This window comes from Lissotriton helveticus, chromosome 9 (assembly GCF_964261635.1).
Source record: "Lissotriton helveticus chromosome 9, aLisHel1.1, whole genome shotgun sequence".
Classification (NCBI taxonomy): domain Eukaryota; kingdom Metazoa; phylum Chordata; class Amphibia; order Caudata; family Salamandridae; genus Lissotriton; species Lissotriton helveticus.
This window is the reverse complement of record NC_136070.1, coordinates 843,053,177-843,070,981: the sequence shown is the minus strand read 5'-3', so window position 1 is coordinate 843,070,981 and position 17,805 is coordinate 843,053,177. Positions and strand designations below refer to the sequence as shown.

General features: G+C 41.8%; 1 protein-coding gene across 1 annotated transcript in view; it reads right to left on the bottom strand.

The window, feature by feature from the left end:
- The window catches only part of DHX34 (DExH-box helicase 34), a 443,187-nt gene that overhangs the window by 71,792 nt on the left and 353,590 nt on the right, over positions 1-17,805 (bottom strand). The window contains exons 15-17 of the mRNA XM_078661017.1: positions 12,283-12,459; positions 10,229-10,370; positions 7,991-8,122 (exon numbers count right to left, since the gene is read on the bottom strand). Coding sequence (XP_078517143.1) covers positions 7,992-8,122; positions 10,229-10,370; positions 12,283-12,459 — 450 coding nt within the window. The 3' untranslated portion in view covers position 7,991. The remainder of the gene's footprint in view (positions 1-7,990; positions 8,123-10,228; positions 10,371-12,282; positions 12,460-17,805) is intronic.

The following is a 17,805-nucleotide window of genomic DNA, read 5'->3' as shown; positions in this document are numbered from 1 at the left end:
ATTTGTGGCAAAGGCAGTAGCCTATCACCAACCTTAGGGTGCCACTTTGGGCCCCACTGCTGGTTAAAAAAGACCACAATCCATGAGAGAGGCCTATGTTATGGTGCACATGCATGAAATCAGGCATCCCGACAGCACTGCAGTTGGGACACTTAGGGTAGGGGTGCACGCTTATCACCATGCGATGAACATTTCTATCCCAACACCCAACATCAGCCGACTATAAAATGTAAACATTCTGGGCTGCCACTATGAACTTTAAACGAATTTAACAAATTGCAAGACATTCTCTTGACTGCAAATAAACAGCAAGTTAACGCTAATGCATTCTGTGAACTGATAGACATAATGGGATAACATAACTTATAAGAAAAAATCGAAGTTAAAGAACTCAAGAACATTGTAATACAGTTGTTTCCCTAAAGTGACAGCATTTTAAACACTTTTACCTTCAAAACGTTGTTTTCATTATATTTAATAAGCAGGTTGAGGAGTGCTGTTTCGTTTTAAGGTCACTTTGTAAGCAATGCCTAAAACTACCCGGCTCCCTTCAAGAGATTGGAGATGACTCCCTGGAAACAATAGATGTGTTCTTCCATGTGAATTTGAATTACAATGCTTTGAAAGACTCATCATGCACATAATGTGCATCATATGTAGGCTGTCCTGTTTTCAGTTTCTATTTTTGGTAAATTCTGGTGGGGTTTATTCAGTGTTTTTTTTTTTTTTTCATAACAGTATATTCAGTGTTTTTAATATCTTAAAAAAACAGTTGTTTTCAGTGGTTACACATTTTCACGCCACTAAAAACAACAGAAAAAGTGTTTTTCCGGTGTTTATGGAACGATTTGTTTTTATCATTGCTTGCTTTCTGCACTGAAAGAACATGGTATATAGACAGTGTACGTATAGTGTATATGAGGTCCAAAGAGATTTTTGCAAATTAATCTTATTGTAGTACACCATACAATACTTCTTCAGTGAGTCTTTGGTCATGTTCGCTCACACTTTCCTTCCCATGTAAACCTCTGTGAAATGGCCCTCTCAGCATTCATAGCCCCTTGGGCTGAGAACCGTCAGCTAAGGGACACAGTTGGGATGACTCTTTCTTTGATGCCACATAAAGCACAAAATGATAAATATTTGCGTTTTAGTTCCTGGGCATAAGAAAACAGTGCAGCAGAATGGACTAAAAAGTCAATAGAATCCCTCGTTAACTCTGAAGATTGTAAAGATGCTTTCAGCATACCATCTAACAAGTGGCAAGGATCTCCTACAGGGAATCACTTCAGCTCGGGTATCAATTTTGACAGGTCATCACACAAATTTTTTATATACATAGCTGAATCACTGCAAATACAAACTATATCACTCCAATCTTTGTTGAACTTGGAAAGAACCTTTTTTGCAGAGCATAACAAGTGACACTGCGTTCCATGTTTTCCAAAAGTCTGGTGTCACTTTTTCACCACTATCCCAGATGCTTGGTGATATATATACTTGTCACTATACCTTGCATTTAATGTTTAAAGCCTGAGGTGTTGGCAATTCACCTACTATCAATACTGACCCATTATAAACGAGGGTCTGATGTATTAAGCGTTTTTACCCATTCTCTGTGGGTAAAGGTGATGACATATATTAGGAAAGATTTTTATGAAACTAGCCATTTTACCTATCAGTGAAAGAATCAAAAGCAGCCAAAATATAAAATATGAGTTTGATATGTCCATATTCTCTACAGTTTATCAAATAATTAAACTAGACCTAAAACATGAAACTAAACCCTGCATCTTTAGACCAAAGGCCATTAAACTGAAAAAAGTAAAAGGAAGAAGAAACAATATTTTAGTGGCATCCCTAAAGAACAAAACTCAAGCAGAATAATGTTAGCCAGTCTGTCTTACTGCTAGCTTGTATAACAAAGTTAAATTTTATTGACCCCTTCAGTAAGAACAAAATTACTATTTCACTTTCTTTTTCCTTTCTTTGAATGGCATTTAGTTTGTGGTTGTGCAGGTGTTTTTCAGTGTTTATATGTTTTCACCGGTGAGGGCTATTTTTCTTTCAGTGGGGTTTTATCAGTTATTATAGGTTTAAACCTAAAACCCCACAGCCTAATCATATGTCAAAACATGGTGTTCAATGTTTCAATGAAATGTATTAACTTTGGAGTGTTCCATTTACATTTACACAGCATTAGGGATCATGTTACATTCTAAGTGCACAGACTCAGTACAGGATGCTGTCATGACGTACCAAGAGGGTACTGACACAAGCCTAGGTCTACACATTTTCTCATTCAGCCAGAAGACTTACATAAAAAAAAGTTCAACTCCTTTGAAGTGAACATTTAGATCCTGAAGAAGGTCTAAATCTGGAAAACATCGCTGACCGAAACAGCCAGCTGTCCTCTGTTCCTTTCCTTCCCCTCTCTCAATGTTTTACATTATTGCAGGCCATACTAACTGATGAAAATGCATAGTTCTTTTTTATTTCGCTGAGTAAAGTATTGGTAACACGCTTTAACAACATACACATTTCAAAATAATTGTGTTACTGTTACCACACTGGTAATATCACAATAATAGTGTTAATAGTTTGGAGAAGAAAAAATATCTGGTAAACTGATTACCAACCACTATTTACACACCACACAATTCGCAACCTTTTTTAAATGAGTGACCAGGTGCTTTAATGCTAAAATCACTGGGCGCTGAAAATCGATTCAGAGCCATCTAAAGGGCTTTGTGTATTCTACCAGTAGTACAGGCATGTGTGCCCCAAAGTAATAGAGCCTGTAAAGATTATTTGTGGAATTAAAAAGCATGCAGACACCACTGCTATCAGTGCAAGTGAATGTGGTTCATCAAAGCACTCCCCTCTCCACCATCACATTTGCATGAACAAAAATACATTGCTGATAAGCATCACCTTCATGCCTTTGGGAAACCAACAGGTGTAACTGGTGTTGCTGACTATCAGATAGGTATGGAGTGCCTAATTAGTTCAGTTACTTATAGAATAGCAGCTGGAAAACATCTCACACTTATTTTCAGATCATTTGACATGCTTTTCTCCTCCATTTGCATTGGTATCTCAATGCCTATGTTAAATAATATAATTACAAAGAGCACGTAGTCTATATTCTTAAAAATTGTTGCTGGGGAGAAGCACACCATCACAGAAGTGGTACTGCTTGCTCAGAGACATTTAGCACCAGGGTTACTGGGCACATTGAGGGTACTGAAAACTCAACAGCATGAGAAACAGTACAGCTGCAATTTTACTTAAGCTTCAGAAGTGTTTTATCTAAACAAATGATACATTGGAAGAATTTTTAAATGTTTCAAACATTAAACAAAACCTACAGAGTAAGTTAAAACTGCTATATTCAAGTGTTAAATTATTGGTAAGGACTTTTCGTTTAACCAGTCACTGATCAAAACAAGTCAAAGCTGAATTCAAGGGCCACTGATAGTCATTCATTGCTACAGTAGGCTGCCCCTCGGGGCACTTTGTTAATATAGAAGGGGGCGCAGACGCTTGTGCGTCTCTTCACTAATACCGATAGCGCAGGCGCACTTAAAGTGCCAGTGCTACCTTAAGAGGGTGTTCCCTCATTTGCATAGGGGCAGCCCAATGCAAATAAGGGAATTCTTTTGACGCTGCGTCCGCGCCATATTTCAGACGCGGGCGCAGAGTCAAAGATGCCCTCAAAAGGCGCACCGACAGTGTGCCATTTAAATGGTGGCGCACTGTCAGTGCACCTCCTGATAGGAGCCCTCTGCAGGGGGTAAAGGGGTCCCATGGACCCCCCAGACATCCCCTTGCAGGCGGGTGCAGTCACTGACTGCACACATCTGCAAGCAGATCTCTATTCCCCTGTAAATGTGTAGGCGGGTGCCACCTGCACTGTGAAAACACAGAGCAGCTGCTCCGTGTTTTCACATGAATGCGCTACCCCCAGGGCAGTGCGCAGCTGCCCTGGGGACAGCGCATACATCCTAATAGGGCGCATTGTCATTGTTTGCGCAATCAATGACAATGCATAATATGGCTCCAGGTCTACATTCCTGAAGTGCAGCTACTGGACATCCTTATATCTGAGAATGAGGACGTCATTGAGAGTTTGGGAGAGTGGGAGCCTACCATAAACTGCCAAACCTGCAGTACCGCTGCCTGGTCTAGATGGGGGATATGACAGGTTTACACCAGTGTAGCCTCAGCCCGATCAGTATGAATCCCTGACGTGGTAGACCATCCGTCACTGGGCCATCAAATCATGGTGACGACAGCACTGCCCTCCTTAGTGTAGTAGGCAGGGCAATTTTCACTAGATTTTCCTGAAGCAGACCTCCATGTGGGGTATGGCACCCCAAGTAAGGATATGAAGCAATGACCATGACGCGCTCTGAGAGAACATTCCAAAGAGGACTCCCTGTGAGTCAACTAACATGTGGAGAGAATGTCCATGGCAAAACTAGGACCCATAACGGTAAATTTATAGTATAATTCCAGTCTATCATGCTCCCTATTTGCATATATACATCCCTTTTGCCCAAGGCATTCCTACTATAGTGATGTTCATTAGACTCTACTGCCTGAAATAGCTTCCTCCCTGGGAAGACGAAGGACTGTCAGTTACGTGGTGAGTTTCTAGGGGGTTGGTAAGGGGTAGTTAAGTACGTTCCTTTTTTACCCTCTTCTGTTTCATTTGATTATATACTTAGGTAACAGTGAGCCATTTTCTTCACTCTGAAGAATCCAATTACAAATAATCTTTGAAACAGGGGACAGCTCTTACTAATACGTAGATTGATAATGTATTATGGGGTAAACAACCTTTACAACGCGGTCAAAACACCGCAGTGCCATTACAACGCATGTTTTACAACGCAAGTCGTTCCTACGACTTGCGCTGGAGGGCGCTCTAGACTAAGGAATAGTAGATTTACTATTCCAACACCTTTTCTACTGTACGTAGGCTGGAGTTGGAATAGTAAATCTTACTATTCCTAAGTCCAGCACCCTACAGCGTAAGTCGGGGTAACGACTTGCATTGTAAAAGATGCGTTGTGATGAACCGCGATCATTTTGATCGCGTTGTAACATAATACATCTGTATTATGGTGCTCGTTCAAACAATATACTCTGAATCAAACTACTTATCTGGAACGGTTATGACTCTTGTGATAGAGTAATGTTATATAGAAAATGCAAATAAAAATGTGCTTTAAAAAAATGACACGCTGGGAGAACAATCCCTCCACATAAGTGCCAATTTTAGAAACAAACTCCTGTGCTGGTGTTTTGTTTCTTCAAAACAAAACATTCTTTGTCCAGGGGACGCATTAAACATTGCGCCTGCTCAATAACGTTCAGGGCCTTCAGCGGAGCCGCTGCCCCACACCAGCTCCATTGAAGACATCAAGATGCCTGCCTGCCTGGTAGGGATCTCCAAATCTGACAGACAGTTGTCCACTAGGGTAGAGGTCGTAGCCTCCATCGACATGCTGGCCCAGTCGGACAGTGCCTAAAGGACCCTGAAAGTCTTGAAAGAGCTGGGCGTAGTGAGTCTACTGAACCCAAGGAGTATTTACGGGACAGATCAGATGGTTAGGAGCCAGGAAGAGGAGGCCTCTGAAAGGATGCCTTGCCTCCATTCCCAAGATGAAGTCAGAAGAAGTTCAAATTAGCAGCTTTTTGAAATAAGAGTCAAAATCGGAATCTAGTGGTGCAAAACTTATCCTAGCTTTTCAACAGTTATGCAGCTTATTGGCCTAGTGGTCATCTGTAACTATCAGCTGACTCAGTCAAACATGTGCGGGGCTACGAATTTGTCTCTTAAATGAACTGAACCCTCAACAGAAAATTCCTCTGGCTTCATCAAAGGATCGTCTCACAAACTGGACCAGTTCGGCTAAAGCATGTGAAGAAATATATTGTGGTATTTTCAAACTTAAGGTCTCCAAAGTTCTGCTCATCTGAAGGACTGTGTCTTGGCTGTTACAGTTTTACAGCAATGCAATATTATGGTACAGGTGAATGTCTGACTTGCGGAGAGGGGACAAGGGTCTTCCGTGCTCAGTTGGTGATAAAATGTTATAGTCCCTCTGGGATAGGTTTTTCTATGAAATCCACTTCCCTGTCACAGTGTAAGCTGAGTATGTATATTTTATTACAATGTAACATTACTACCCCCCCCCCCAAAAGGTGTTTTTCTGGGATATTGTAAGGTTAATTTTCTAATCTCCTTGGAAATCTGTCGAGCTTCCCAATGTCATCTTCCAACTCATGAAGTCTGTTTTCTCTTTTACATGTAATGTTGGTCAGTTCACAATGGCTAGCTGTATGCTGTCAAATCTCCCCACATCGGCATATATGTTCTTGTTGGTGGCAGAGTAGATGGAACTGATTTACACCAGAACTGTATACGGCTGACATCAGCTCCCAAGGGATCCAATGGGCTCAGCATATACCTCAGCAGCCCCAGGCTCTGAACTTTTATCACTGCATACACCAAAAAACAAATATTTCCCGATTTCTTTGGACCTCATTGGAATGTCTTTTCGGCTTGATTATTTTCGAGCACTTTGATGAGATTCCCCCTGCCTGCCACTACACAATCGCAAATGGATCCCAACAGCTGTGGCCTCGCACTACAAAGCTTGAGCCCACAAACCCAGAAAAGTGCCAAAACACCAGCCTGGTTTGTTGTCCCATCTCGCTGCTTGGGCATGGCAGGTACATTGTGTATATGGCAGAAGTCTACAGCTCTTCTGACTTTGATGTATTACCAGGGGCAACCAGTGACCTAGCTTAGGTTTCTCTGAATGTATTTGTCAGTCAGAGATAGTGTATTCAGTCCCATTTCCCCAACAGATTTCCCAGCATTTGCTCACTTACTTTCTTACTCCACTGGTAAGCCTTACACAGATTCATCAGACTAGTCCTTACTTATGTTCGGCTCTATCAAAAAGGAGGTTAGTGAGGCATTAGATTGTTTAAAGAAAAAAACACTAACTAATATTTTATATTAACTGATTGGGAGGAGACTAATTCGATAACTATTTTCAAATGTTTTTTATAACTCATATATTCGCCATTACAATGTATTTTACTAATTTAATTGGTACTGTTTACAAAGGGCACGGTTAGCACTTTAATTACTATGCACTTTATGAGCTACTAATGAGCTAGTCTGAATAACTTAATGAACGGTATTATTATCCTAATTGGTTCTTGCCTGTACATTTCTGTGACATTTTAATTATACTGTTTATGATGTATCTTTCTTATATATTTTGAATAATGTATGATCTGTATACTTTTATGACCTTATCAATTAAGATCGAATAAAGTTACTAACCAACCAACCAATCAAACTAGTCCTTGCTTGCAGTAATAAACTCACGAGTTCCCAAATGTGTCCATCTGGCTACTAAGGAAGTTAATGCCCCAGGAGCAGGGGATGCGTAATGAACACCAGGGCCTAGAGAACATCAAAAGCACCATTAAATGCCAAACCGTCCCCCGCAGGCACACATCTCATGCATTCTGCCTAAGTTCCACTGCGAATTCACAAATCCAGCCCCACTTCATGGCAGAGCTTAGAGCTCCTTTGTCTTACCTAGGCAGTACCTACCCATCATCTACACCACCCCCTCTTCTTGAGAGTAAACCATCCAAGGAACGAGAATTTTGAGTGCCTTGACAAGACTGCAATTCATATAGTGAGTGTAATATGTTGATGTAGAAATGTCTGATGACAGATGTTTGGTAGAATTGAAATATTTGCTTCCTTCTTATTAGTAGTACATTTGAAATTTTACCTAAGTACATGGCGCTGGCAGGCCATAAAACATTCAGCTTGTGCGCCTTTCTGGCCGGGGCCTGATTATGGTCGAACGCTGCAGGCAAGGCTTTGTCAGGCCTGAAATCAGACACATTAGTCAGATTGAAATTCAACCCTAAAAGATCGACCTACGTCACACATGTTGCTTCCGGTGTTTCAGGATTTCCGTAGAGGTAAACAAGAAGTCTTTGCTACATGCTTCACAGTGGTAATGTCTTTGAAGTGACGTTTTGGAGGAGCTCCCAGATGGCTCTTCGGATATCACTAGAAGAATAAGAGAAGATAATGCAATCAGACTGAAATAGGTTACTTAACCGCTTCAGTAGCTCTACTGCATTGCTAGTATCCATACAGCCTCATAATAATGTGTCCTGAGGACCCTGGAACATATATAGAATAGGGCTATCCAGCTGTAATAAACGTTACACAATACCTAGTAAAGAGACTGCAATAATCAGAAGGGATAAAACCTATTACAACTCTGTGTGGCTTCATAGAACATCAAAAGTGCCAAAAATATAACTACATATATCACACCACAGTATATAAGCATAAAAGATTTAATTTGGGTTAGGGCTTTACACAGCAGAGCCTCCTCTGCCAATAAAAAGTGTAAGATCATTCATTCACCAATAACTTTGTGATCGGTCGTCTAGTAACAATTGTTTTCTGTCCTGCATATAAACATTTGATGCCCAAACATTCTTGAGTTTCCACATGAATCGGGATTACAAATTGTGAGTAACAACTACACACCTCACTTTGACACATTTCCCCATTAGAACCTAGCCCCCGCTCCTCTGACCTACTAAGCACATGGTTTCGCCTTAAACTTATGCCCTGCACTCACTCTCCGACAAGCACTGTTCAGTGTTGCCGTCGGACACATCCTAAACCTAGTCCTCATTACCCAGTGCTCAAAGGCTCTGGTCATCAACTGTGCCCAGCGGGCACAGGGCAGGTCTTGGGCCATGCATAGCTCTCAACCCTTCTGCCGTAAGTACCTGCTGGGACAGTGAAGAAGGTGAAGCATTTGTCCACACCCTGTGTTATATTACTACCACTGTCCTACAATCTAAACCCAGTACCTCCCTACACTTCCCAGTTCATGGGCACTGGGAGCAGGAGTGGCCTTCAGCCATAAACTATGAATCTGTAAGCCAGGTTTGGTCTGCAAATCAATTTAGCATTTTATTTACAAACCTAAGCTTGCAATATGGCTAATCAACCTGGTGATGCAGATGTACTAAGAATTATCCGCTTCAAATTTTTTTAATTGCTATGATCTGAAAAAGTACTTACGACAGTTATTCCAAAACACAAGCTCTGTCTTGCTTCCACGTTTGGTGTAAATATGGCCAGAAGTTCTGTTGTAGCGGAGAGTTCAAATTAACAAGGGGATTTTGTAAGTACACTTTATAAAGTGACGTCATTTAATAACTATTTTGAACAGACTTACCAATCTGCCAAATTTAGAACAAACAAAGAAAGCTAAAAGCATAGAGTTTGTCATACAAGGTACTCTGTCAAAACACAGTGGATGTTCGGTCTGAAGAATTTAGACTTTCACTAACTATAATTCACTTGTAATACAGCAGTCGGGATATTAGCCACGTTTTGGAAGGAGTACCCTGTTCACCAACCTCTAAAAAGGATCTCAAGTCTCTACCAGACTTGGTGCAAATACTAGGGGTGGGCGGAATCTGCGTAGTCTCACTATGTAAAGCTCCGCGAAACGGTAAGAAATCTCTGTGAGAACGCAAAAGTTCCGCGAACACGCGGAATTGCTTGTTCCGCCTGTTCGCAATGCTTTTTTCCTGTTCGCGAACGCTGTTTGCGTGCTCGGGGGGCGGGGGAACTATCTAGCCAACAGGCATTTGAAAGCACGAACAAGCAAAGTATTCTGCGAAGAAGCGTAATTTTGGGCAATTCCGCATTCTCCGCGGAATGCAAAATTACCCAAATTCCGCAAATTTCGCGAGCGGACCGGAATTTACTGCCCAGGCCTAGCAAATACCTCCAGCCGGTCGATGCGTAATAGTAAAAAGAACGTCACGTTTTCCTCTGCACACCATCCACCACATAACCAAAGGGAAGCTATTTCTCTTAAAGTATATGTGTTCGCAGGCGTGAGTGGCCATAGGTACACACACACACAGCCGAGCATACACATATTTGAAGAGCAAGAGAGGAGAATGAAGGGGTTAGAAAGAGTTAAAGAAAGGAAACCTAACTGTGCAAACTTTGCTTTAGTATTTAATATTAGATACCGCTGAGAAAAGCACATTTACAACAGGCAATTTATCGCACACGAGGGAGATCTTCTCCAATTACGCCAGCGCGCGCCCGGGGTACTTAAACTCTTCTTACGCGCTTCCTGCTCGGCTTCCTGCGACTGCTTGCAGGTGTTCTCGTGGCTTATCCGCTCCATGGGCGTGAAAGGGAGGTAAAGGTCGCATCTAGGGCAGGTCCAGAAAGTGCGCAAACACTCACTGTACAAATCTGTCTCGCTCTGCGTAGAAGAGAAACAAAAGACAGATTACGTTTTTTCAGCATGCTCCAGACAAAACAATAACCTGACAGCTAATTGACATCCACCTATTGGGAAGCTGGATTACACCTAGTTCACAAAATACCAAGATAACATAATTAATACCTACAAACTTATAAAATTGCTGCAAGATGTTGAGTCACAAGTAGGCCTCCCAGTTTTTACACATATATTTTTTTCTCAGAAATACAGACGGAAACAATGTGCTTCCCAACTCCACGGACCCCCGTGACGGCTACCAATAGTAATAATGCAGAAACTGCGTTATTTTTCTCTCCTTTTCCCCGGGGGCTGTGTATATATTCAAGGCCACCCACTATGTCGTGAGATGAGATTTTAGGATTAAGCTGTGAAACCTTGTGGAGACGAGTAATGAAAACAATAGTTACAAAAAAATAGTTCTTCTTTTGAGGGACTGCCAAGGCAATATCTGTAGATTGACAATACAGGGAGATAAAAAGGGGGCAGCTTTACCTAAAATACTGTTCATGTTCACAGAGGAGTGTATCTATTTTATATACAGCTGCTAAAACCCTACGAGCAGGCAATTATATGTGCACATTTGTCGGTATGAAATGTAGATATATGCTAGCTGCAACTAGTTTCAAATAACACAAAATACATATAAATATCAATAAGATGAGCAAAAAATGAAAATGGATCAGCACGAACAGAAATGTTAAACAGGTCCCGGTAAAGCCAATAGGACCGGTTTGCATTTGGAGTCATGACGAAAACATTGAAAAAGCATGCAGTGCTGAAAAACAAAAAACTGCTTTCTGCACACAATGCATCTATCTATCTATGAGCTAAAAAAGAGATGACTGAAGAGTCTCTGTATTTTTGAGATGTAAAATATGAATTGCCATACAAGCACACCGGAAGTGGAAAGGTACAGCAAACGGTCAACAGCATTAGGCGAGAGAGAAAGACTCCTCAGGTATAAGGTATAAGCAAAAGCTCACTATATGTATATTTTAAAGAATTGGTACCAATAAGTCACACAGATGGATGATCAAGCCAAACCTAAATTGTAAACAATACAAATGGGACCCATAAATATAAAGGATCAAACAACAGCTACTGCATTTCACTTATAGGGGCACAAGCATCAACCAAAATACCGGTCGCAAACAGGCCGATTCGGAGAATCAGCTCCTTTGCGACCGGTATTTTGGCATTTGAGATGCATCCATCCCAAACGTAAATTCGCAAAATAGGAAATTGCAAAATTTTGCGATTACCTATTTTGCAAATTTATTTAGTGAATCGCAATTTGCTATTCCCTAAATGCTGTACAGGAAGCATGGAAAAATTGCGACCCTGCTTTAAGGATTCGCAAATTACCACTAACTTTCAAGTTGGTGGTAATTTGCAAATCCTTAGAAAAATGCTCTTTTTTGCATTTTTCTAAGTGCCATGTGACGCACAAACATGCCCTTATGGCATGTATGTGCGCCACATGTGCACACTTACCTGTATTGGGGTGCATCAGGGTGGCCTTTTGGCCCCCTATCACCTTTGCAAATTGCATGCGGAATTTGCAAGAAACTATTTGGTACTCACAAATTGCGAATGAAATTCCATTCATTCCTGAATGGGAAGCCATTCCTTAATTGTGAATCGCAATTGACGAATCGCAATTAAGGAATGTTAAGGATTCGCAAAAATATTTGCGAATCCTTCATTCATAAGCATTTCGATTAACTAATAGCAAATCCTTAAAATGTGCTATTTGGTAATCCTAAATGATTACCTTGATGCAGGTGCCCATAGTCCGTAATGTTTTGCCGCCTATTTTTGGACAAGATTCTTTCATTACACTATCGTTGGTTGGTATGCCGATGTGACAACTTTTCATAGCATTATTTACCGTGAGACAATTATATGTGAGGAAGTTGGCCATCACGTGCCCCCCCTTGATGGGGTCTGGTTTCATCTCAGTGTCGCTAAACATTCCCGAGAGGGTGGGCATGGTACTGGTGCTCTGAGGGCCCACATACAGGTTCTGCATCTCCAGTCCACCCAGCCTTCGAATGCTGTACTTACACTGAAAACATGAGAGAGAAAGAGAAGCTTCAGTATATACAATACAATAATGATTGCTTGAAAGCACTCAAGGGCTACCACAACATTTAATTCTGCAGTGGGTGAAGGCTGATCCTCAACCCTCGCTGCACAAGGCCCAGGAGTGCAAAATGCATGCCAAATGTTAACGATAACCACTAGCTTTTTAAACTAGTGCCATTTAGATCATTTATTTCATATGGTTATCGTAATGATGTGGCATGGCTCCGGTAGGCCTGGAGCTAAAGTTAGCCGCCCCTAAGCAAGGCAATGCCTGCATATAATGCTGTCACTTAACTTACACAATGGCTTACTCCAATGTGATTGGTAACAATCCTTTACGCAATAGGATTTAAAGTTGAATTTAGTTTGTGGTACAGGATTTCACGCCAACTACACCTCCCTGCTTCCCAAAAGGTCAGATTAAAACACATCTAAAAGCATATGCACTGCTTATGACCTCACATGTTATAGCACTCATGACATGAAAAATTAGATCATTGATGAAATCGTTGATGAACTCTCACATGAAACCATTGTTGACATCCTATACAGTTTGTGGAATTGAAGGAATTCAACATGCTACACCTGTGTCCAATTTTTTTATTACCACTCTAGTGACAATGGACCTAACCTTTGACCACATGCTGGACAATTAGCATATCTGTCACGTTTCGCAGTCTGTCAAGGTCTGGGGAAGAGCATGTGCTATCATTGACCTGGGGTGGAGACGTGCGTGCAGGGGCGAATTACGAACACCACAGTGCCCCAGGTCAGAGGAGGAGGCAGAACTGTAGGAGGCTTTCTTTCATCTGGTCTTTTCTTCCTCCTGACTTGCCATAAAAACCTTATTTTCATAGGGCTGATATCCCCTGTTGAGGAGATCTGAACCCTGACCTCTGAGGAGTTTTCTTGCTTTAAGACTGGACAAGTGTCAGTGCTCAGCTCAGTTCGGTGGAGCGGAACAGAGACTTGGTGACTTTTCATTGCGAGCTGACTGTGGGTGTCGATTACGTACATTTGCTGGTTTCCCTATTGACACCTGGGGCCTGCTTGACTTTCTGCAGAGGATTCAGTAGCACAGCTGGAGCGCGCTAGCAACGTACTTCTTGTGGGGACCTGATGTTGCGTGGGTAAAGCCACTGCACCTGGTAGCTGGGGACCAGAAGTCCCATATACCCCTGTTCTGGCATCATCCTACGCTTCCTGGCTACGTTATTAAAGCACAATGTGGTCCTGCTGCTGTGGGGGGCCCGCATGACTTGCTGCAGCTGACTAGCGCTGCTGGAGTAAGCTACCAACATAATTACCTTTCCTTGTGGGGACCTGATGTTGCAGGGGTAAAGCCACTGCTGACACCTGGATGCTGGGGACCCCAAGTCCCATCTACCCCTGTTCTCGCGTCACTCAACACTTCCTGGCTATGCTATTAAAGCACGCCCTGGTTCTGCTGTGAGGGACGCGCCCGGGCAAAGCCCAGGCCAAGCCCGGGCCAAGGGCAGGCCCATCCACACCCGGAGGAGGCTGGGCTTGGCCTCCCCTCTAACATGTCTCCCACTTGAAGGTACTTTCTTTCTTTATTTGTTGGATTACCATAGATATATTTTCGGTTGGCACAGCATGGTACATTTCCTGAAACTGGAACTGGCTTGTTTAACTATATGAACTATTGTGCATCCGGGGCTTGGAGATTGTTTGGTTGGTGCATGCCTACTCTATCTGCTGCAAGGGTCTTATTTATATGCTGAAACATAATCGGAATTGCTTTATCTATTCTGATTGAATAAATTATGCGTAAAAGAAAGGCGATGGAGGGGCCAAGTGGACCAAACAGAATTTAAAAAAGAAGCTGCAGGGGGTAATTGTGTCATAAATCGTATTGATGATTTACTGGTCGAGTGTGAAGAATTGCTTGCATCAGACCGAAACCAGCCTTCCCCTGTACCATTGGTTTTGGGTCCCCCTCATCTGAGATCACAACCAATACGAATACCAGATATCTTTAGGAAATCACTAAATCGAAACAGCAAAGCCGTTAGAAGCTTCAAATAGACCTTCAGACTTGGTTCTGACGTCTCCATCGTGCTCGTCCCCACTCAATGAGGCTCTTCCAAGCAGCAACCAGTTTCTTTCATTGCTTAAGCTACACAAGAAGTATTCAGCTACCCTACCTTTGTAGACCCCATCCCTTCAGCTTCTTTGATTATTTCTTCTTGTGCTAATGTGGCTTGTTGTACCCCCCATTGTACAATTAAAGGCAGAGATGGGGGAGCTTAAATCCATTATCCGCCAAATGTCAGAGGTGTTAAACACATTTTTGGGGAACAAGGGTACTAATATTCCCACTAGCCTTACAGAAATTCATCCAGAAGTAAATACTCATGCAGTGAAACCTTCTTTGGCGGCCCCTCGTCCAGATCCAGGTGTGGGTCTAGGTTACGGATGTGTGTGTGTGTGTGTGGGGGGGGGGGGGTCTCTTGACCCCCAGGCTAGTGCTCAAACTGAAAAATGTCCTTCCCGGGTTAGGCCTCAGGACACGTGTCACCCTGTTCAGATGCCTAGTATTGTTAGAGCTAATAAATCCCAAAACTCTTGGGTTAATAAGGGTTTTGGACAAAAATCTGCTTTAAATTATGATCAAAGGAATAATGTAATAAAAAATTAAATGTTGATGGTTAAGGTCCCAAGACTCCCCTTTGATGTGACAAATGAAGCTGAGAACTCGCTCAATAAAAAAGTGACCCACTGAATTAGCCATTTCAGGGGATGTCGATCGATTATTCGTGACGACATTCTCAATGCCCAAAGGTATCCTTCAAAATATCTAACTCATGATACAATCGAGCTTACTCAAAGAAATTAAGTGTTGGGTGACAATTTTGTGACCTTTGCCGCCAGGTCCTGTCCTCTTCAAAATTCCCCTATTCAATTTAAATATTGTTGGTCAGGCAGGGACTCTCATTTCTCCATGCAGCATGGGGGGAATCTTCATCAATCCTAGGTGAGGTGGATTGACTTAAGGACACTAGTCATTACCCTACTAATACTATTTGTGTAACATCAGTGTACCCTATTAGGCAGGCAGGGGTATCTGTTAATGCATCATCATTTCCTCTGCCTCCCTTAGAGGTTTTGCATTCAAACGATTCAGTCATTGCCTATCAACCGTTAGATAACTCTAGTACTAGTGTCATTGTGCAAACCACTAACGTAAACCTGGTAGTGGATATCCCTGCCCCTCAGGTGCCTACCCAAAGTAATGCTTCTAATGCTATGAAGCCAACTTTGTCCAGTATATTATCCTGGAATGTGGCTGGTATTAGATCATAATTGTACCATCCAGACTGGCTAAAATTCATTGAAGATAATGATATATGCATGCTACAAGAGACTTGGAGCATAGACCCTGTTTTGAAACCAGGCTACTTGAATTATTATGTTCCTGCAAAAGTGTGCGTGGCTGGGAGAGCTTCTAGTGGACTAATTACTTGGATTCAAGCTTCCCTTATCTGTAATATCATCCAACTAGATACTGATTCTCCGGATATACTGGGGATTTTATTAACGCCCAATGATAATGTTTGTGTTGCTATTTTTAATATTATATGCTGGGGGGAGGGTTGTCTAGTATCTAAAACTGTGCAAACCTTAGAGGGCTATTTATAATGAGCATTGGTGTTGAACGGAGGAAACCCAGCTGCCAAGGAACCAAACAACTATGTTTCCCCAATTGAATGGTTTGATCATTTAAAAAATCTTTATTATGATGGCACTGTAGTTTTTGATGAGAATACATTTTTGCCTCTTTCTTCTCTGAGTAATAATGAGGCTCTATTGATGTGTCAGATAAATTAGGTTCCCTTAAAGCTACTTCAAAAGGCAGAGCTGCCGGCTTGGATTGTATTCCAGCATATATCTTTAACCATGGTAAAGAGGCCTGGTCAGAGTGTATTCTTTTTCTTGCCAATGCTATTGCGAGAGGAGCTCCGATTCAGATTCCTGAAAGGGTGCTATTGTTTTACCGATCTTTAAAAAGGTGATTGGTGACAACTGGGTAATTATAGGCTGATTAACCTAATATACCATACACAAAAGGTGTTTAGCCGCTGTATATTATTCAGGACCCATGAATGGGTGGAAGGTAATATCTTAAGTCCTTTTCAGGCAGGGTTCAGGAAAGAAGTGTCAACCATAAACCAAATCTTTTATTTTTTGTTAATTTATTGGAAGACTGTGTTGGTAGACAAGGGCAATCTTTACGTTGCTTTTGTCAACCTAATATTGTTTTTTTTTACTTGATCCCCTGTTTAAAACTATGGGAAGTACTTAAAGATATATATGATACAAATTATGCTAGAATTCTTTGGAGTGCGCAGAATGAAATGACAGAGTACCAGTGTCTAGAGGTGTTCTCCAGGGATGAGTGCTGGCACCAACTTTGTTCTCACTGTTATTAAATAATATAGTACAATATGTAACTTTACCCCAGATTGATACTCCTTCTTTGGCTCTTGAGAAAGGTCCTATTCTGCTATTTGTGAATGACACCCTGCTGATGTCTAAGAACCCCAGTGAATTGAAGAAACTTCTGAATCAATTTGGTGAGTTTTGTTGCAACCAGGGGTTGGAAATCAACACTTCAAAGACTAATCTGATGTTTTTCAATCCACATAAAACACTTAAAGGAGGTTTGATGTCCGCAAGAGTGTTCCTAGAGAGAATGGACTCTTTTTCTTACTTAGGTGTTAATCTGGCAGCTTAATTCTCTTGGACGCCTCAATTTGGCAAGGCAGTGATTAAGCATAGACAGCTAGCAGGAGTTATTGCCAAAGAACATCTAGCATCTTTTAGTGAGCCAATGGCACCCATTCTTCAGATTTACGAAGCAAAGGCCTTGGGCACTGCCCTTTATGGGGCAGAACTGTGGGGCTTTGATAATATCGACGGACTAACTAAATCAGAAAACTAATTTTTAAGAACTATTATCCCAGCACACCTCCACAGCCTTTGACCTTGGATATGGGCGTAAAACGAGTGGAGGGTAAATGTAAATTACGCAAGCTGCTGTTTTAGAGACGTGTTTGGTCAACCTCCGAGCTGGCTCATTTCTTAACTGCACTCCAGGATGTAATTGAGACAGACCATTTCCAAAAGATTCATTGGCTTAACCATATTAAGAGGTCTTTTGCTTCCTATGACTAAATGATCTATGGGAAAACACTCGGGTGCCCTATTCCTTCTAAAGAAACATCGAAAAGGCTCTCCTGGGAAAAAAACATTGTCTGATGAGGCTCACAAAGCTGCAAGTACTACTTTGACTAGTGAATTT